The sequence below is a fragment of the Pseudophryne corroboree genome, chromosome 12, assembly GCF_028390025.1.
Source record: "Pseudophryne corroboree isolate aPseCor3 chromosome 12, aPseCor3.hap2, whole genome shotgun sequence".
NCBI lineage: Eukaryota > Metazoa > Chordata > Amphibia > Anura > Myobatrachidae > Pseudophryne > Pseudophryne corroboree.
The window spans coordinates 6175846-6197215 of record NC_086455.1 but is presented as its reverse complement, the minus strand read 5'-3'; the positions used below and the strand labels follow the sequence as shown (position 1 = coordinate 6197215).

Genomic DNA, 21370 nt, shown 5'->3' with positions numbered 1-21370 from the left:
AATCAGCAGGGGGCAGGCAGGGGTGGCAGTGTGGGAATGGGGGTCAGCGGGGGGCAGGCAGGGGTGGCAGAGGTGGCTATGTGGGAATGGGGGTCAGAGGGGTGCAGGCAGGGGTGGCACAGGTGGCTGTGTGGGAATGGGGGTCAGCCAGGGGTGGCACAGGTGGCCGTGAGGGAATGGGGGTCAGTCAGGGGTGGCACAGGTGGCTGGGTGGGAGTGGGGTGTATATATATATATATATATATATATATATATATATATATATACACACACACACACACTGTATATATATATATATATATATATATCTTACCCATTTACAGTCATTGTATTACACTACAGCTGGCATTTAATGGTATTGCAGGATTGTCTTTTAGCCCTGTTTATGCCCCCTATTACATTCCATTCCAACAGGTCTTCGCTAAACCCTTAACCATTAATAGTCAAGCCACATTGCCACATTGTACCCCTGTCTGCATGTTTGTAACGGATGCGTCTGGCAGGGGAAGCCATGGCGGGGGGAGGGGGTCCTTTCTTTATTGCCAATCCTGACCCTAGCAAGATGGCTCCTGGGAATGTAACGGCATCTGCTAATTGATGCTGCAATGTAGTATGCCATTTGCTAATTGACGCTGCAATGTAGTATCTACACAAGGGGCTCGCCCGTCCGAGGGTCACATTGCTTTTATCCTGCAATATGATCATTAATAATAAAAGCTCCTAATATAAATGTACGGGAAATCAGTAAGGCAGGAAGACGCGCCGTACAGCTCTGCCAATAAGCGTTTATGTATAGATGGCGCAATGATCAGCTGGCACCGCCGCTGCTTAGATGGTCACTTCTGGGCAATTCCTACCAGCACAGGTCCCTCTGGGATTCTTCTCTCTGTACCTGAACCCAAGACACTGACCGGATTTATCACTGCAGCTTAACGTAACAACCAGTCCATTGCTGCGGAGCTACAATAAGGAGGTCTCTATCAGTGTCAGCTAAACACAATCAGCGTACTGACTTCTAGTACATGGGGAAGATGGAAAATACCCTCCTAGAAACTGACTAGCGCTGCGGAACAGGCTATAATATACTAAAGAGGGACAGTGTTGGGAGGTATTAATAGAGAGATTACTGAGAGGGCAATTTATACCATCACTAGGATCCAGTGACATCACTGAGAGTGCAGCCTATCCACTCATTAGGAGCCAGTGACATCACTGAGAGTGCAGCCTATCCACTCATTAGGAGCCAGTGACATCACTGAGAGTGCGGCCTATCCAGTCACTAGGAGCCAGTGACATCACTGAGCGTGCAGCCTATCCAGTCACTAGGAGCCAGTGACATCACTGAGCGTGCAGCCTATCCAGTCACTAGGAGCCAGTGACATCACTGAGCGTGCAGCCTATCCAGTCACTAGGAGCCAGTGACATCACTGAGAGTGCAGCCTATCCAGTCACTAGGAGCCAGTGACATCACTGAGCGTGCAGCCTATCCAGTCACTAGGAGCCAGTGACATCACTGAGAGTGCAGCCTATCCAGTCACTAGGAGCCAGTGACATCACTGAGAGTGCAGCCTATCCACTCATTAGGAGCCAGTGACATCACTGAGAGTGCGGCCTATCCACTCATTAGGAGCCAGTGACATCACTGAGAGTGCAGCCTATCCAGTTACTAGGAGCCAGTGACATCACTGAGAGCGCAGCCTATCCAGTCACTAGGAGCCAGTGACATCACTGAGAGTGTAGGCTATCCAGTTATTAGGTGCCAGTGACATCACTGAGAGCGCAGCCTATCCAGTTACTAGGTGCCAGTAACATCACATGCAGCCTATCCAGACCCCCACAGTACAGGCAGAACACCAATGCTCACTGGGTTTTGTAGTTAATTTACTGCAAAATATGTGAATATACTTAGGACAGGATCATATATTTACATAAAAACATTCGGTTTAGTACCAAAAATATTAAAATCTTACCGGAATAGCTTGAAATGGACGCAGATATACATAAAAAAAACATACTTTACAGAAAGTGTTCCATAGGAGTAAAACCGATTGGATTAGTTGGAGGCAATTAATAAATTAGTTAATTCACAAGATAGTATTGTAACGGGGTGGTGGGGAAACATACAGGTGGAGCAATGTTATCATATTATAATTTTGTAATGTCAGTGATTTTTTTTTTACTCAAAGTAATTTGAAACTGTGTATTTACCCCTGGCCTGCGCACTATGGAGACGGCCATTGTGTGGGCTGTACATGGGAATAAAGCACACTATCAATTCACCTGGAAACAGCCACATCACCAAGGCACGAGGAGCCTGCTGCTTATGTGCTATATAAGGACAGTCACACACAAAATGGCTGCCCTCACTGCTCCACATATCAGCACTGCCTGCCAGGCACAGGCAAGGTATGCTGGGACTTGTAGTTCCGGCACAGCAGTTTACCTCAGCTCTAAATTAAAATACCACAGCCATGAAATTTTCGTGGCGACTGTAACGCTCGCAAACAATAAAAATAAAAACACTTTTCCTAATGAAATAAGATGCCTGCTGGTCACATTATATAAAAATATGAAAAATATATCATTTCTTTGTGATACGTTCCTTAAAACAAAGAGTATCTCCGTTATGGGTACTGCTTACTATGATTAGTTGCCAGCCAGTTTACCTGTTCACCTATTATTTTTAGAAAATGGTGCAAATTGTGCTGCGTTTTGCCCATTGCGGCATATTGCTCCGAGTGCTTTTATTTCAATGAGCCGCGCCTAAAAATAAAAAATTCTAATTTCACTCAAACTCTTATTCGTGATCCCAGAACAGTCCTCTCGTCATATAGGTGCAGTCTGTCCCAGTGAGTTAGAATGATCATACTACAGCAGAAAGTGCTGGGACTTGTAGTTCAAGTACAAAGCCTGAGCAAATAAATTATTGATACGTCTTATCCGTCGACCATTCCCGCTCGGTGCTGGGACTGGACCTGGCGCCAGCAGCCCCGTGGCGGGCAGTGCAGTGGTCATAATACACGTTTCCTGCGGTAAGCCGCGCAGTCTGAAACTGTTAGACCAATTGGTAGAGAACCATTTATTGCTTCAAAATCCGAGTCGGAATCGCAGCTCGGCTCCGGCACCCACAAATAGTGCCTGGCAGAGGAAGGATCCGGGGGCGGCTCGTTCAAGCAGCAGCAAAGAGCGAGGTCACCGAGACCTCATACCTCCAAGAGATGGTCCAGTGTCCCCAGTAGGCTATTTCTTCAGACCGCTGTCTTCCAGCTCGTAGAATAGGACGTACGCCTCGCTGGTCTGGACTTGGCTCTCACTGATGGGTGTGACTCTGCAGGGGGCAAAAGTTTCATCAGACAAGCTCCGATACATTTCTCTGGACTAAATCATCAGAGAGACGTAACAGAACTCACCGGGAGTCATTGTAGACGCACCATCCGGACTGGCCCTTGCAGTAGCTGGTGTAGTGGCCGTAGTGTACACTGCCTGAGTGATTGCAGAGGGCATACAGGTTGTACATCGGGCTTCCTGCAATCAGTAAGTGACACGTTATCTTACACACGTATGTATATAGGCTCAATGACATAAATCCCAGACATTACACTAGATTGTAAGCTCCTGGGGTCTTCCAGAGTATCGATAAGACTGCTTATAACTAGGTCTCCCATGACACCAGTGCTTTGTAAGAACACTGGGACTGCGTCTATACTAAACTGTAAGCTCTTGGTCACATCTCCTGTTATATAAAAGATTTAAACTATTTTTTTGATACGTTCTGTCATTACGCCTCTAGAGTGCAAGTTTACGGACTTGATGAACCCCAGGTCCTGGTCTCATGGATTGGTTATATAGTTTAGGTGACATTGTCATGTAATCTGAGATGGTCCCATCCTGGCAGGAGACTCCCTAATCCGCCTTAATCCTGTCACACGAGACCTTGACACTAATACCTGACAATCCCCTCTCTCTATTACCGGGATAGCAGCCTACAAACCCTCCGACAATCCACTTTCACTCACAGGCGGCTTCTCCTCTGACCGTCCAGGCGGATACTATTATAGTCCTGCTCAGTACTGCTGTACGGCCGGGAGAAGGGAGGACAGAGGGGGGCTACGATCACTCGCACTTGTGTGATCTGCGGCGGTAAAGGCAGAGCTGCGTCATACCAGTATTATATTCCCTACTCATACACAGCGCACTTACATGGAACCTTTATAAGCGGAGAGTTTGTTAGTATATAGTGTGGTTAATATGTGCATAACAAGTCCCAATCGTGTAAATGGTATTTATGTCGCTGCTGCGTATAGAAAGCCACGCGGGATCCAGAGATCAGACAATATACATTATTGCTGGAGCTGCTTCTCCCCAGGATATCCCTATTGACTGTGCTGCCAGGCTGCTCCGTACTGCACATCACTAAATAACTAGAAGCCGCGTCTAGGGTCTATGGAGCCGGGACCAGCCAGCTCCTGTATAGACACAACAGTGCTGCCGCACAAACCCGTGTCCTCCGAATGTCACCTGGGGCTGTCACCAGTACCCCTTTCATACATACCACCCGGGAATTTCCCTGCTCAGTCCCGGATTTTACACTTCTGAAAAATCCCGGGTCTTTGCTGGGAGCCCCTTTCACACGAAACCAGAGACCTGGGCAGACAAGGCTATTCTCATGTCTCACACACACACAGACGTCACACTCGTACATGTTACACACACACGTCTTACACATACACATGTCACACTCAAACACACACATACATGTAATATACACATACATGCCAAATTCATACATACACACACCACAACAGGCCGCCTCTCTGTTTTTAGGCTGCGCCGGCTGCTTCAACTACTCACTGTAGCACGGACTACAGCAGCCGGCGCATGCCCCCTCTTCACTCCGGCCCCCTCCAGGCAGCCCCGGCCCTTCTACAAATACACACGCCAATCAGGTGCGACCTGGGAGCAAATTCCCGGGTCACACCTTTCAGACCTAAACCGGGTCGTCTACCCGGGACTTAAGTCCCGGGAAAAACCCTGGTCACTGCAGGGTCAGCACCCCAGGAATGTGTTCCCGGGTTGGGGTCTTTCAGACATGCCAAAATCCCGGGTTGATGCGCGTTCATGTGTGAAAAACCCGGGATTTTGGATGTCTGAAAGGGGTATTGATAGTAGGCTCCTAGGATAAAGCCACCTTGTCTAATCCTCTGCTAGGTACATTCTCTTACACAGTGTATCTAGCATTCCCCTTTACTGTAGACTTTTCATTTTCCAGGGGCTGCGGATAATGCAGTCCTGTGTCTACACCGGACCCCCGCAGCTGTGCCATGTGGCAGACAGTGGTTTGCTCTGTGGGAAAAGCTATTTGCTTTCCTCCACTCAAAGTAGAGGGACACTGGGTTTGTGGCATGGCGGTGGGGCCGATATTACACAGGGGGCACCAAACTACCACCTCCCCTGTTGTGGCCTCATCCTGTAATGCTTTTCTATGGTTCTTATATGGAATCACTGTCTGTAAAGGTCCACGGAGTCTCTACAATAGCCCCGCACATCAGCCAGGTCATGCCGGATGACCTCTCTCTCTCTGCTGTTGATATAACGATCAGCTTATAATGATGCCACCTCCTGTACCGCAGCACAGAGAGCAGCGCCTTTAGGATGGACGGAAGCGGTACAGGCATAGGATTCGTAGATGAAACACACAAAGACATTTATTCCATTGACTAGCAAGTGGTATAAGAATATCCATAGCCAGGCATAACGCTAATCCTCACTATTATACACTGCTCTGATGATCACCGCAGAGGCCTCTATGTCCAGTCTAGGCTTGCATCATTCCGCAGCGCAGGGAAGGGCACAGAAACAGCCAACCTACCGGCTTTCTCGCTGGCAAATTCCTTCAGGCTGAGTCGGTGTAAGGGGAAGTCTACAAACACCGAACATTTCTTGATGGAAAACTTGGTGCTGGAGAATCTGTTCAGGTCTGTGAGGCGGAAAGTTATGGAAGATGTGGCACAGCTGGCTGTCCAAAATGGGAGATTCTTACTGCCTGGAGCTACAGGGACCCAAATGATATTCACTTGAGAGCGCAGCCTATCCAGTCACTAGGAGGCAGTGACATCACTGAGAGTGCAGCCTATCCAGTCACTAGGAGGCAGTGACATCACTGAGAGTGCAGCCTATCCAGTCACTAGAGACCAGTGACATCACTGAGAGTGCATCCTATCAAGTCACTAGGAGCCAGTGACATCACTGAGCGTGCAGCCTATCCAGTCACTAGGCACAGTGACACCAATGAGAGTGCAGCTCATCCAGTCACTAGGAGCCAGTGACATCACTGAGAGTGCAGTCTATCCAGTCACCAGGAACCAGTGACATCACTGAGAGTGCAGTCTATCCAGTCACTAGGAGCCAGTGACATCACTGAGAGTGCAGCCTATCCAGTCACTAGGAGCCAGTGACATCATTGAGAGTGCAGCCTATCCAGTCACTAGGAGCCAGTGACATCACTGAGAGTGCAGCCTATCCAGTCACTAGGAACCAGTGACATCACTGAGAGTGCAGCCTATCCAGTCACTAAGCACAGTGACATCACTAAGAGTGCAGCCTATCCAGTCACTAGGGACCAGTGACATCACTGAGAGTGCCGCCTATCCAGTCGCTAGGAACCAGCGACATAACCCAGAGTGCAGCCTATCCAGTCGCTAAGGACCAGTGACATCACTCAGAATACAGCCTATCCAGTCGCTAGGGACCAGTGACATCACTCAGAATGAAGCCCAACCAATCGCTAGGGACTAGTGACATCACTCAGCAGCAGAATGTGGAAGTTTAAGCTTTCAGATTCTACAGCCTCCTCCTGGTGAATGGATGGGATGCACGGTCATGTATATCCGACTAGATAATGACTGGATTTCGCCAGCACATCTGATCTGACTTTGATTAGGCTCTTTGGCTGTTGTGGTGACCCACGAGCAATACAGCAATTTGGCCAACACAGTCTCTCCACCTGCAGACTCCTCACCCTGTCACACTGCAGGTGATGCTTCAGGTATCTGTCATAAGTATCTAGACTGCACACAGCGCCATCTGCAGGCTGAGAGAGATTACTGCATTGTGTGATTTCTCCATGAACTTTATCACTACACATCTCCTCTCATTCTAACAAGACGGAGAACCAAGAGATGTTCCTCCCTGTAACGCCCACCACACACAGAGGAGATCTGCTCTGCAAGATAAAGGATACGTAACACGAGGATTCTGGGAAAGCGCTGGATGGTGAGCTTCTTGGTGCTTTTTGTCCTCTGCCGGCAGCGGTCACAGATCTGTCAGACACAAACCATCATATACTGGTTGAAGACCTGGAGCTACAGGTATCACGTACACATACACCTTAAAGCACAAGTTACCCCAAACCAACAGTGAATATATTGAAAAAGATGTTTAAAGGGCCCGACACAGAGATGTGCGTTAGTGCATTTATGTCTGTGACCCTGTACGCGGCTACTGTACAAAACAACGCTAATGTCTCAGGCGCCGGGATCTGCGGAGATGCCCACCACCGGCTGCATACTAGGAGGCAGCATCGGTAGCAGATCAGGCAATTGTCGCAGTCCTGAATGGTTGCGCAGAATGGCCACAGGAACCGAGATGCTGGTGCCATGTTTTCTGCGTACTGGATCGCCACTAAAACAGTTGCGACATTCCTGCGTTTCTGCCATCACTCCCTGTTGACGCCCCTAACAGTCAGTGCCTGCAAACCACTTGGCAAATAAATCCCACGCGCAGTCAGACGATAACCGCTCAACTCCTAAATATCGGCCTGACTTCCATCTCTGAATGATGCCCTAAGGGTGGAGCATCTCTACCTTCCATCACTCAGGAATGGGAAGCGGACGAGCAGCGAAATGAAACCATCTATGGTCCTAAGTCAGTAAGGATAGCTTATGCGATCATTATTGCAGTTTCCCAATGGTCAGAAAACTGCACACGCGCAGGACCCATTCTGAGCACGTGCAGAACGCGTTCTGCGATTTCATCGCAGGGATGCAAAAACCTCCGCCTCACTGACAGGCAGAGGCGTTAAGAGGGAGGTACGGGGGTGTCCGGCGTTTGGGCAAACAGGGACGTTTCACTCTGTTTTCTGGGAGTGGCAAGGCCAAGAACCGCGTCACGTCTGCAGTTTACTTGGCTTCGTAAGCCGCCCTGTGACTGCAAGCCTGAGTATGCTCACGCTTGCTCAGCCTACAGTCGCAGATGAACATCACGACTATTGGTCGCGACGTTCACCACAGATGCGATTGCATCACAAATGCAGGAAGGAGGTGGCATGCTCCTCTTTTTGCATTACAATTGCAGCCCTTACTGAATGAAGTCCTGTGCACAGATTTACAGATTCATAGGCGAAGGACAGAGGCCTAAAGGTGACACAGGAAACGTACGTTGCCATCGGGTATTACCTTGTATTCTGCTATTTATCAACAGCAATAAATGATTGTACCATCCACAAATACACATTCACTGGCTCAACCAGCTGGACTGAGGTCAAATAATATGAATATTTTGGTAATGATAAAAGAAAATACACTGCATTATTACCATTGGTTATACGTGCCTCCCCCACATTGTACCTCCAACCTCCTTAAAGGGCATCTGTCAGCACACAATGAAGGCAGCCATTTTGAAGGCATCAGAATGTGGCCTATCTAGTTACTGGAAGCCAGTGTCTCGGAGATAAATGGTCGGTCACGTCTGTGGACTGATTGGCTGCATGACTATCAGTCCGAGTCACAAAATGGCCGCCTCCACAGCGTACAGCTATAGGTTCACTTGAAAAGATGAAGGAACTACTGTAGTATGTTTAAAACCGTTTTCCCCATGGAACACGGATCATCCTTATCATACATGTATGATATATGAAACTGGCAGCACCTTCCTATGACGTAACTGGTAGATTATACTGACGACAGCAACCTAACGGGGGAATTACCGGGGCGTTCTCAGAGTTCAACTCTTCCTCCTTAGTGAACAGGCTGAAGGAATCGATCAGGGAGACTTTACCGCTGGTGAAACCTTTCTGCAGAGAGGGACAAAGAATGAGGAACACAATGTTAGAGGCTGATAGATAATACCATGTATCATGGTCACTTAGCGACTGTCTATATATTCATGTTTCTTCATGTATAAAGACCCTATCACAAACAATGTCTCCACTGGATTTAAAGTTCTACGTTCTGCAGCCTGGTGGATCCGGCAGGTCCCCTCAATGAGTCTTTTGGTCAGCGCATTATTATCCTCTATTTATCATCATCTCTCCGGCATAGGTGGGCCTAGCTCAGGTTATTAAAGCCCGTCATTGACAGCACATTCCTGTAAAACCCTTTTATAAACACTTATTTGCGGATCCTGCGGGAGTGAGAAGAGGTGACCTCCTACAGATGCTGAATGCAGTGAGGGAACCCAGAGAATACCCCAGATCACTAAATACAGCCATGCCTCTCATTGTACCAATGGGTGAGTTGCACACTCCCTGAGCTACAGACCGGTACCAGTGATAGCCCCCCACCCTACCCCCAGGAGGCAGTGGGAAGCAGCTGGCGAAACGTACGTGTGACAGCTGTCCTCTGCTGTTAGATTATGTGCGTATTATGCAGCAAGGTATGACACTTATCAGTCTGCGTCTCTCGTATGGATCGACCCTAAAGTCCGTTTACTGGGAGACTGTCAGCATAACTGGGCAAAAATAAAAATAAAAAAAGAGACCATGCACCACCCTTTCCCTACCTTGGGGATGGGCAGAGACAGATCACAGAAGACATCAAACGTAGGCGATCGGTAGCCACAAGCCTGGCACTTAAGGCAGCTCTTTAACTGGCCCACAAATAAATCTGGAGGGGCAGAAAATGATTAGTAGAACAGACAGGATGATCTCTATGGTGAAAGTTACACAAAATGGCATGCTGGTATTTGTGGTCCATAAACGGCTACAAAATGACTGTTTATAGAGGCCGTGTAACTCCCAGGTTTGTGTACTGCCATAATGCAACTTTTTTTTCCTGATACATTTTCTGCCTTTATATGAGTTATGTATTTGTGTCATCCTTGGTTATGACACTTATCTCTGCACTGGATGCACCTGTATCTACACAGCCGCCGTATGATGCGTCAAAGTGGGTTAATGAAGGACTCAGCCTTGATGGTATAAACATCATTGTGAAAAGTAGTAAAGGGCGGGTGTAACCCAATAAATGGAAGTTGTCTGACAGAGGACAACCCAAATACTGCGACTAAAAGACTTCAAGTAATATATTGCTGTACGTGGAAAATAACCCAGAACTCTGTCTCGCCTGACTGTGTTAATAATAACCTAAATAAGTGTAACATGAAACACTTACCTACTACTTTGCTATCTTCTCTCTCCAGGTACTGCTTCCACATCTGATTGGCTCGCTCGTCATCACTGGGGAAAATAAGCTGTACAAGTCAGCGACTCTCCGGTCCCCAACTCCCACTGTACTCAATCAGTGACTCTTTACCTCCTCCCCACCCAACCCCACTGTGCCCATCAGTGACTCTCTACCCCTCATCCCCATCAACACCACTATACCTATCAGTGACTCTCTACCCCCACTCCACCCAACCCCACTGTGTCCATCAGTGACTCTCTACCCCTCATCCCCATCAACACTACTACACCTATCAGTGACTCTCTACCGCCACCCCACCCAACCCCACTGTGTCCATCAGTGACTCTCTACCCCTCATCCACATCAACACCACTATACCTATCAGTGACTCTCTACCCCCACTCCACCCAACCCCACTGTGTCCATCAGTGACTCTCTACCCCTCATCCCCATCAACACTACTACACCTATCAGTGACTCTCTACCGCCACCCCACCCAACCCCACTGTGTCCATCAGTGACTCTCTACCCCTCATCCCCATCAACACCACTATACCCATCAGTGACTCTATATCTCCTCCTCACCCAACCCCACTAACACCACTACACCTATCAGTGACTCTCTACCCCCACTCCACCCAACCCCACTGTGTCCATCAGTGACTCTCTACCCCTCATCCCCATCAACACCACTATACCCATCAGTGACTCTCTATACCTCATGCAACTCCACTGTGCCCATCAGTGACTCTCTACCTCCTCCTCACCCAACCCCACTGTGCCCATCAGTGACTCTCTACCCCTCATCCTCATCAACACCACTATACCCATCAGTGACTCTCTACCCCCTCCCCACCCAACCCCACTGTGCCCATCAGTGACTCTCTACCTCTCATCCCCATCAACACCACTATACCCATCAGTGACTCTCTACCTCCTCCTCACCCAACCCCACTGTGCCCATCAGTGACTCTCTACCCCTCATCCCCATCAACACCACTATACCCATCAGTGACTCTCTATACCTCATGCAACTCCACTGTGCCCATCAGTGACTCTTTACCCCCTCCCCACCCAACCCCACTGTGCCAACCAGTGACTCTCTACCCCTCATCCTCATCAACACCACTATAGCCATCAGTGACTCTCTACCCCCTCCCCACCCAACCCCACTGTGCCCATCAGTGACTCTCTACCTCTCATCCCCATCAACACCACTATAACCATCAGTGACTCTCTACCTCCTCCTCACCCAACCCCACTAACACCACTACACCTATCAGTGACTCTCTACCCCCACTCCACCCAACCCTACTGTGCCCATCAGTGACTCTCTACCCCTCATCCCCATCAACACCAATATACCCATCAGTGACTCTCTATACCTCATGCAACCGCACTGTGCCCATCAGTGACTCTCTACCTCCTCCTCACCCAACCCCACTGTGCACATCAGTGACTCTCTACCCCTCATCCCCATCAACACCAATATACCCATCAGTGACTCTCTATACCTCATGCAACCGCACTGTGCCCATCAGTGACTCTCTACCTCCTCCTCACCCAACCCCACTGTGCCCATCAGTGACTCTCTACCCCTCATCCACACCACTATAACCATCAGTGACTCTCTATGCCCCATGCAACTCCACTGTGCCCAACAGAAACTCTCTACCTCCCGTCTCCATCCCCACCAACACAACTATACAAATCAGTGACTCTTTATACCCCCCAACCCCACCCAACCTCACTGTGCCCATCAGTGACTCTCTACCCCTCATCCCCATCAACACTATACCCATCAGTGACTCTCTACGCCCCATGCAACCACGCTGTACCCATCAGTGACGCTCTATACCCCGCTGCACCCAAATCCATCTATTCTTGCAGTCAGCAACAGAGCTGTCAGATAGACCGCTCCAGCAGAAACCGCTGCCAGCATTGCCGCCTGCAGAAGTGTCTGTCCCTGGGGATGTCGCGGGACGGTAAGAGACGCGCAATACACATATACCAGTGTACTGGCCTGTTATCTCTCTATAGAGTCACTATATCCACACATTTATACACTATATAACAGTTCCCATTTCCTAACAGGATTAGATATATTATACACTGTATCTGCTGCTATGTCACTGCAATACATTATCCTCAGTGATCAGACAAAACGCGTCGCCCATGTGTCTAATGCACTTCAAGGGGCCTCACTAATCAGCCCTATAAAGCTGGGAAAGGCCGCACATTCCCCTTAGTCACAGAAATATCTTAAATCAAGTCATTTAATGAAAGAAACACCTATCTGTAATAACATATCCCCAACCTATAGGAAACAGGGCTGTTTCTAGGGCGCTGCGGACAGTACTGCCGCACTGAGCGCAGTATGCCCTTGGGGTTGGACCAGGCGCCACCTCAATCTGTAATGGCCGGGCACCCGCTGTGAAGTTGTTACTAGCAAGATGGTCCATGTGCAGGCTCCGTAACGGCCTCCCCCTCTCTGGCAGCGAGTAGACTCTGGTGCACATGCGTAGGTCTCCGGGAACATGGCACCTGTGGTGGCCATTTTCTCAGTGATTTACTTGTGCAGCGCTGCCCACCGACGCAGGACTCCAGAGGGATAACTATAATTATTTGGGTGCATGGTGGGCACCCCCTGGACCGAGGGGCTAATGTGAACTGCACACCTTGCATCTGTTATAGATACGCCCATGAATCAAACCCCGCCCCAACTATAGAGTATGCTGCCATATTACAACCAATTGGCTGTGGGTAATCACGTGACACTGCACAGAAGTCAGCGAAAATACATAATGTCACTGTATATTATCTCATTATAAGAGCACAGGAGGCGAGGAGCAGAAGAAGAGGAGCAGGAGGGGAGAAGAGGAGGAGCAGGAGGTGAGAAGCAGGAGGCGTGGAGCAGGAGGTGAGAAGAGGAGCAGGAGGTGAGAAGAGGAGGAGCAGGAGAAGTGGAGCAGGAGGTGAGAAGAGGAGCAGGAGGTGAGAAGAGGAGGAGCAGGAGAAGAGGAGCAGGAGAAGAGAAGAGGAGGAGCAGGAGAAGAGGAGAAGGAGGTGAGGAGAAGAGGAGGAGCAGGAGAAGAGGAGAAGGAGGTGAGAAGAGGAGGAGCCGGAGAAGAGGAGCAGGAGGTGAGAAGCAGGAGAAGAGGAGCAGTATGGGTGGAGCAGAAAGTGAGAAGTAGGAGGAGAGGAGCAGAAGGGGTTGAGCAGAAAGTGAGAAGTAGGAGGAGAGGAGCAGAAGGGGTGGAGCAGAAAGTGAGAAGTAGGAGGAGAGGAGCAGAAGGGGTGGAGCAGAAAGTGAGAAGTAGGAGGAGAGTAGCAGAAGGGGTGGAGCAGAAAGTGAGAAGCAGGAGGAGAGGAGCAGGAGAAGGAGAGGAGCAGAAGGGGTGGAGCAGAAAGTGAGAAGTAGGAGGAGAGGAGCAGAAGGGGTGGAGCAGAAAGTGAGAAGCAGGAGGCGAGGAGCAGGAGAAGGAGGAGGAGCAGGAGGTGAGAAGCAGGAGGAGAGGAGCAGAAGGGGAGGAGCAGAAGGGGAGAAGCAGGACGCGAGGAGCAGGAGGGGAGAAGCAGGAGAAGGGGAGCAGGAGGTGAGTAGCAGAAAGTGAGAAGCAGGAGGCGAGGAGCAGACTGTTAAAACCCTTTTGTTACCTGAGGGAGTCCTGAGGTTCCAGTTGGATTAGACGTTTGGCATCAGAGAGGATGCTGGGAGTTTTCCTACACTTCCTGTTAATTTCTATGTGGATTCGATCCATGAAGAACTTGAGAAATTCCTGAGCATCTTGCTGGCTACATGGGTCACAATATCAATACTGAGACACGGGGAAACTCAGGTAAGGAAATTATTATATTACATAAGCATATATTACACAATACTGAAAATCAACTGAAGAATATAACAAAGTTATAAAAGTGTAAAGAATGCAGCCTATCCAGTCACTAGGACCCAGTGACATCACTGAGAGTGCAGCCTATCCAGTCACTAGGACCCAGTGACATCACTGAGAGTGCAGCCTATCCAGTCACTAGGACCCAGTGACATTACTGAGAGTGCAGCCTATTCAGTCACTAGGAACCAGTAACATCACAGAGTGCAGCCTATCCAGTCACTAGGACCCAGTGACATCACTGAGAGTGCAGCCTATTCAGTCACTAGGAACCAGTAACATCACAGAGTGCAGCCTATCCAGTCACTAGGAACCAGTGACATCAGAAAGAGTGCAGCCTATCCAGTCACTAGGAGACAGTGACATCACTGAGAGTGCAGCCTATCCAGTCACTAGGAGACAGTGACATCACTGAGAGTGCAGCCTATCCAGTCACTAGGAGACAGTGACATCACTGAGAGTGCAGCCTATCCAGTCACTAGGAGACAGTGACATCACTGAGAGTGCAGCCTATCCAGTCACTAGGAGACAGTGACATCACTGAGAGTGCAGCCTATCCAGTCACTAGGAGACAGTGACATCACTGAGAGTGCAGCCTATCCATTCAGTAAATGGTGCATATTAATAAGGAGGGTATAATAAGCTGGTGTGAGTCAGTGACTGCTTCCTATCATATATTGTAAACAGACTGAAATTATAGGATGGCTCCTGATCTCACGTTTACCTGTATCCTGTAAAAGACGGGATGTATTTCTGGAAGACAGCTCTTAGCCGAGCAGGGTTAGCAGAGTCTGGGGGCTCTGGGCTCCACAAGGAGGTAAGGACGTCAGCAAAAGCTGGGGATGAGACACACAAAACAAAGTTAGCTTGAGTAAACTGATTAGATGAAGGTCACGCGATACACGGACGGGAGGAACCCTCCAGTGATCTCAACTGCAACTAGTGAGTTACACTAGTTGCACCTGGCCGACACATTCACATCAATCCATTATAACCATAGCATAAAACGTCTCCATAGACTTCAGGGACAACAGCGCCACCTTGTGGCCTATAACCACACAAAGAAAACTTCTGACATACATACTGTACATACATACATATATATTTATCATAATACTCTATGGCCACTAAGTGGCGCTGTGGGCAGTGTGACATCACGCAGCGTACCCTCTGTGAGATCCTGCGGCGTCCTGGAGTTCGCCGCCTGCTCATGGCGGAATTCCTGCCGGAGGATGTAATCCCGGAGGGGCTTCGTGCTGCTCAGACACTGGAGGACGGCGTTTAGGAAACACTGCAAGGAGTAAGAATAACACAAACATATTATATATATATATATATATATATATATATATATATATATATATAAATCTAGAACTATTTTATGAGTGTGTGTGTGTGTGTGTGTGTGTGTGTGTGTGTGTGTGTATATATATATATATATATATATATATATATATATACACACACACACACACACTCATACAATAGTTCTAGATTTAGACATTGCATGGACAAATCAGACGCACTTGTACGCTCTGCACGAGAGGCTGAATGACAGGTATATATAATATATCCCCTCATTTATATTAATCATGGGTTAGGTACATTCTGAGGTAGGCCGTATCCAACATCTCCTCTTGGTTCTCTTAGTACAATAGGCGTCCAATGGAACACTCTGACCTGCGTGACAATCCGTTCTACCTAACGGCGTCTCCTAGCTGACATCACTGAGTGCCGGATGTCTCCCGTGTCTGGGGTTAATTTCCCAGCGACATCAGAAAATTCATATGATGGCGGGACATTTATATCCCTTCCTATGGCAACCAGATGTATACAGCGGGTGGGGCATAATCTATTCTATTACCAGCACTAAAGACCAGTTACATCATTATTCCCGTAAAACGACCCTCGGGTTCTAAGCACAGAGCAAATATTTTATCGTAGCAGAAGATTAATAATTTATACAAAGACTTTAGAATGATTCTAATAATGTTGCTGTACAATTTCAGGACAGCTTAACCAGCCAATTATATGCTAGCAATGAGTGGGCGGGGTGAAATGGATAGATTTGTCAGGATCAGGTTAGCAAGGACACATTGGTACTTGTAGTTCCACAAGGGTTTCCCATAGAGGCCGCGCCAAACCTACCGTGTTGCCTAGATTCCGCAGTCCGACATGTCCTGAGCCGAGGACGGGAACACGCGGCGGCTGTGGGGAAGCAGAGAGAGCAGTCAGCGGCTGGCATGTCAGACATCAGACGCTGCAGAGTTACACAAGGAAAGATGGTTGGGCATGAAGCGCCCGGCCCTACAGCTGGTCGTTACCTCGCAGGTCATCAGCAGCAGACCCATCATGGCAGTATGGACAACCGATTCGGAAATGTCAGCCCCCTTCCCCTGCACCTCCTTCTTGTCGGCCAAGGTGCGCTGAAGTTTCTGCGGTAGCTCCACCAGGCATGTCCCCTGGAGCCCAGGCATGGTGCGGCTCTGCCAGGGTGCCAGGCTGTCCTACCCGCTCACTAGCACCTTGGAGACTGAGGGGATTAGTGGGACGGTCTCTCCCTGTCATCCTCTCAGCGGATTGTCACTGGGACTATTCAAGGTGGTTCAGCAGGCTCATCTCCTTGGGATTAATTAGCTGTAGTGTCATCCTGCCCTCTCTCTCCGTGGAGGAGAAGGGGAGGGAACACCGTACGACAGCAGCGTAGAGGGAACACCGTACGACCTTGGCAATGTATGCATGGTTACATAAGGATACACAGAACTGGGTCCCTATACACCGCAACTATAGTGTTACTATAAACAGAAATTTATATTATATATATATATATATATATATGTACACATACAAACATACATACTTGTGATCAAGTCACAAACACGTCTGGTTACAAGTCATGCTATCCTGGCTGGGAAGCCCTCATGCGTGACGGCCTGATGGCGCACTTGGCCGATAGCCCAAAGTGGGCGACCGCCATCATCACCCAACCGGAATTATGGTCAAGCGCAAAAGCGTTCCCAATGATTACACAAGGCTTGGGGTTAGCTATCTCCACCATGGCCCAACATCGGACTAATCCATGGAGATTGTATTTGCAGGTACTCACAAGAGAAGATGGAGACGGGCTGTCCGGGGGGCCACAGGCTTGCGGGTGCTGGTAGGACTCTTGGGGTTCTCGCTGCGTTGTCTTGGTGGACACGTCGGGCCGCAGTGACAGAAGAGAGGTGTTGCAGGTCTTCTGTGGAGCCTCCACAGCGGGCAGCACGTTGAGCCTTTTGAGAGAGCTGCTCCTCCTCAGGGATGCCGTGTCTAATGGGGGCTTCCGGCTGGACGAGGCGCTGCGCTCTCGGACCACCACCTGGGCCAGACCTTTGCTGATCTCCTCCGTCTTTTCTCTGTTCAGGCTCAGGTCCCCGTGACTGACAGATTTAGACCGAGAAAGACTGCCAACTCTGACCTGAGGGGTGTGAGCGGATGCTTTGCTGGGTGGCGGGGGGCTGGTGACGATGATCATGTGATTAGCCTTCACCGGCCCCCTCTTACTAGCAGGATCCGTACGCTGTGCACTCCGACCGCGGTCCTTACTCTTCTCCACCAGCGGGCGGGGAGGCAGTGGCCGGAGCTTGGGAGCAGGGACCGTTCCATTGCTGTAGATGGTGGAAGCATAAGCCGAGCGCTCCTGGCTGACAGTGCGGAGGGATGTGAGGACCTTGCCAACTGCGGCCGGCTGAGTGGTGATCACCGGGGACTCACGACTCCGTGCAAACCTGGGTTCACATGCCTGGGGCATTGAGGGCCGTAGGGATTGGTGCACCCTGTGGGTAACAAGTTACATTTAGCACAGGAACAGTGGAAGTTGCTTTGGTTCTAGAGCAGTAACCAGATTTATATAGTATATAGACATGGTGGATGTAAGGTCACCTCCAGCTTCCTGGGGTAAGGGGGGCAATATAATCCCAAGTACCTCATTGTCCACGGTGTGTGGGTGGTGTGTCCCAGTTCCGCGCTCTCAGCTCACATCTCGGCAGCCTGGGAAAGGAGGAAGCAGTTAATCCGCACTGATTTGCAGAGGTTATAAATGCCAGGAGTAAAAATGGCGTCCCACTGGGATCTGTAGCACTACGAGAGTAGGTTTAACCCTCGCGCAGCTGAAGGGAAGTATAATGGAGAATGTTTGGCTAAGAGAACAATGATGTGATATGACCATCCCAGCCACATTCTATTATGTGTATCCTGCACTCATGACACACACAGTACGGTCACTCACAGGGGCTCTGTCACGTATGGGAAACGGCTGGGTGATACCGGAGACCACAGCCCATTGTACAGAGGAGGATCAGGGCTACTGCTGGGTACCAGTCTTTCCTAATCTCTATCCCTGATCCCTACACACACAGTGGGGGGCAGTATATTGGGTGGCTGATCCCTACACACACAGTGGGGGGTAGTATACCGGGTGACTGATCCCTACACACACTGTGGGGGGGGGCAGTATACCGGTTGGCTGATCCCTACACACACAGTGTGTGTGTGGGGGGGGGGGGGGAGAGTATACCGGGTGGCTGATCCCTACACACACAGTGAGGGGCAGTATACCGGGTGACTGATCCCTACACACACAGTGGGGGGGGGCAGTATACCGGGTGGCTGATCCCTACACACACAGTGAGGGGCAGTATACCGAATGACTGATCCCTACACACACACAGTGGGGGGCAGTATACCGGGTGACTGATCCCTACACACACAGTGGGGGGCAGTATACCGCGTGACTGATACCTTCACACACAGTGGGGGGGCAGTATACCGGGTGACTGATCCCTACACACACAGTGGGGGGGCAGTATACCGGGTGGCTGATCCCTACACACACAGTGGGGGGCAGTATACCGGGTGGCTGATCCCTACACACACAGTGGGTGGCAGTATACCGGGTGACTGATCCCTACTCACACTGTGGGTGGCAGTGTACTGGGTGGCTGATCCCTACACACACAGTGGGGGGGGGGCAGTATACCGGGTGGCTGATCCCTACGCACACAGTGGGGGGCAGTATACCGGGTGGCTGATCCCTACGCACACAGTGGGGCCATTATACCGGGTGGCTGATCCCTAAACGCACAGTTGGAGGGGGCAGTATACCGGGTGGTTGATCCCTACACGCACAGTGGGTGGCAGTATACCGGGTGGCTGATCCCTACACGCACAGTGGGTGGCAGTATACCGGGTGGCTGATCCCTACGCACACAGTGGGAGGGGCAGTATACCGGGTGGCTGATCCCTACACACACAGTGGGGGGGCAGTATACCGGGTGACTGATCCCTACACACACAGTGGGGCCATTATACCGGGTGGCTGATCACTACACGCACAGTTGGGGGGGCAGTATACCGGGTGACTGATCCCTACACACACAGTGGGGGTGGGGGGCAGTATACCGGGTGATTGATCCCTACACGCACAGTGGGTGGCAGTATACCGGGTGGCTGATCCCTACACGCACAGTGGGTGGCAGTATACCGGGTGGCTGATCCCTACGCACACAGTGGGGGTGGGGGGCAGTATACCGGGTGATTGATCCCTACACGCACAGTGGGTGGCAGTATACCGGGTGACTGATCCCTACACACACAGTGGGGCCATTATACCGGGTGGCTGATCACTACACGCACAGTTGGGGGGGCAGTATACCGGGTGACTGATCCCTACACACACAGTGGGGGTGGGGGGCAGTATACCGGGTGATTGATCCCTACACGCACAGTGGGTGGCAGTATACCGGGTGGCTGATCCCTACACGCACAGTGGGTGGCAGTATACCGGGTGGCTGATCCCTACGCACACAGTGGGAGGGGCAGTATACCGGGTGGCTGATCCCTACACACACAGTGGGGGGCAGTATACCGGGTGACTGATCCCTACACACACAGTGGGGCCATTATACCGGGTGGCTGATCACTACACGCACAGTTGGGGGGGCAGTATACCGGGTGACTGATCCCTACACACACAGTGGGGGTGGGGGGCAGTATACCGGGTGATTGATCCCTACACGCACAGTGGGTGGCAGTATACCGGGTGGCTGATCCCTACACGCACAGTGGGTGGCAGTATACCGGGTGGCTGATCCCTACGCACACAGTGGGAGGGGCAGTATACCGGGTGGCTGATCCCTACACACACAGTGGGGGTAGTATACCGGGTGACTGATCCCTACACACACAGTGGGGGGCAGTATACCGGGTGACTGATCCCTACACACACAGTGGGGGGCAGTATACCGGGTGACTGATCCCTACACACACAGTGGGGGGCAGTATACCGGGTGGCTGATCCCTACACGCAGGAGTCTGTTGGCAGACACGCACATTACCTGAGGCCGCGGACCCGCGCTGTGTTGGTGTCAGGGCCTACCCCTCCCTGGACTCATAGCAACCGCAGCATCCTCCGCCATCTTCCCTCCGCCGATTTCTCCTGCGCATGCGGGCTCAGTGCCACAGCCCCTCCCACTATTTACTCCTGTTACCATGGCGAGCGGGAAGACGCGCATGCGCAACTACACAGCGGCGCAGCCCGTTACCTGGCAGCCGTAACCAGGCGGCGGCCATCTTTATTGTGGCCATAATGGAGTCCTGGCAAACATTATCCCCTGTAATTCCGCAGCCATCCAAGTCTCCAGTGTCAGATACCTGGGGAACGTTCTTCAGACGGCGGTGTACATTTATATCAGGGATAACTAGTATGCGGCCCTCAACAGTGGAAGGACATGCTGGGATATGTAGTTCCACAGCAACTGGAGGGCTGGGCGTTCAATAACTGACGTTCTTTATTTTATATATATATATACACATATATATATATATATATATATATATACACATACACATACACACACACCATTGGTAAGTTAGACAGACGTGTAGGATATTATTGCACTCATTGGATAGACAGATGAGAGGGTCATGTTGGGAGGTATGTATACCCCTAGTGGTGAGCAAGGCCCTCCCCGTATAATCGCCGTGGTAACAGGATATAGCAGGAGTCCCTAAGGCAACACATCACTTCAAATTAAAACA

General features: G+C 50.3%; 1 protein-coding gene across 4 annotated transcripts; it reads right to left on the bottom strand.

Moving 5' to 3' along the window:
• Nucleotides 1–1864: 1864 nt before the first annotated feature.
• On the bottom strand, nucleotides 1865–20891 carry USP21 (ubiquitin specific peptidase 21). 4 transcript variants are annotated; one of them, XM_063946799.1, is made up of 14 exons: nucleotides 20663–20887; nucleotides 18258–18322; nucleotides 17400–18108; nucleotides 16442–16501; nucleotides 15461–15584; nucleotides 15018–15129; nucleotides 14058–14195; nucleotides 10389–10453; nucleotides 9778–9881; nucleotides 8984–9070; nucleotides 7241–7319; nucleotides 5870–5977; nucleotides 3411–3525; nucleotides 1865–3328 (listed from the first exon to the last, which is right to left on the bottom strand). In XM_063946799.1, the coding sequence occupies exons 2-14, from the start codon at nucleotides 18260–18262 to the stop codon at nucleotides 3241–3243; spliced, it is 1794 nt and encodes a 597-aa protein (XP_063802869.1). In that variant the 5' UTR covers nucleotides 18263–18322; nucleotides 20663–20887; the 3' UTR covers nucleotides 1865–3240. The 4 variants fall into 4 exon arrangements, with proteins under 4 accessions (XP_063802869.1, XP_063802868.1, XP_063802870.1 ...); XM_063946798.1 differs by having other exon boundaries at nucleotides 20668–20887; XM_063946800.1 differs by lacking the exons at nucleotides 5870–5977; nucleotides 7241–7319 and having other exon boundaries at nucleotides 20668–20889.
• Between the last annotated feature and the right edge of the window lie 479 nt (nucleotides 20892–21370).

What these genes read in the sequence shown, in the direction of transcription:
- USP21 (XM_063946799.1), bottom strand. An exon ending in CCGTCTTTTACAGGATACAG is followed by an intron (nt 14,196 to 15,017) that starts GTAAACGTGAGA and finishes TGACCCATGTAG; the next exon opens with CCAGCAAGATGCTCAGGAAT. An exon ending in TGCGTCTACAATGACTCCCG is followed by an intron (nt 3,329 to 3,410) that starts GTGAGTTCTGTT and finishes TGCCCCCTGCAG; the next exon opens with AGTCACACCCATCAGTGAGA.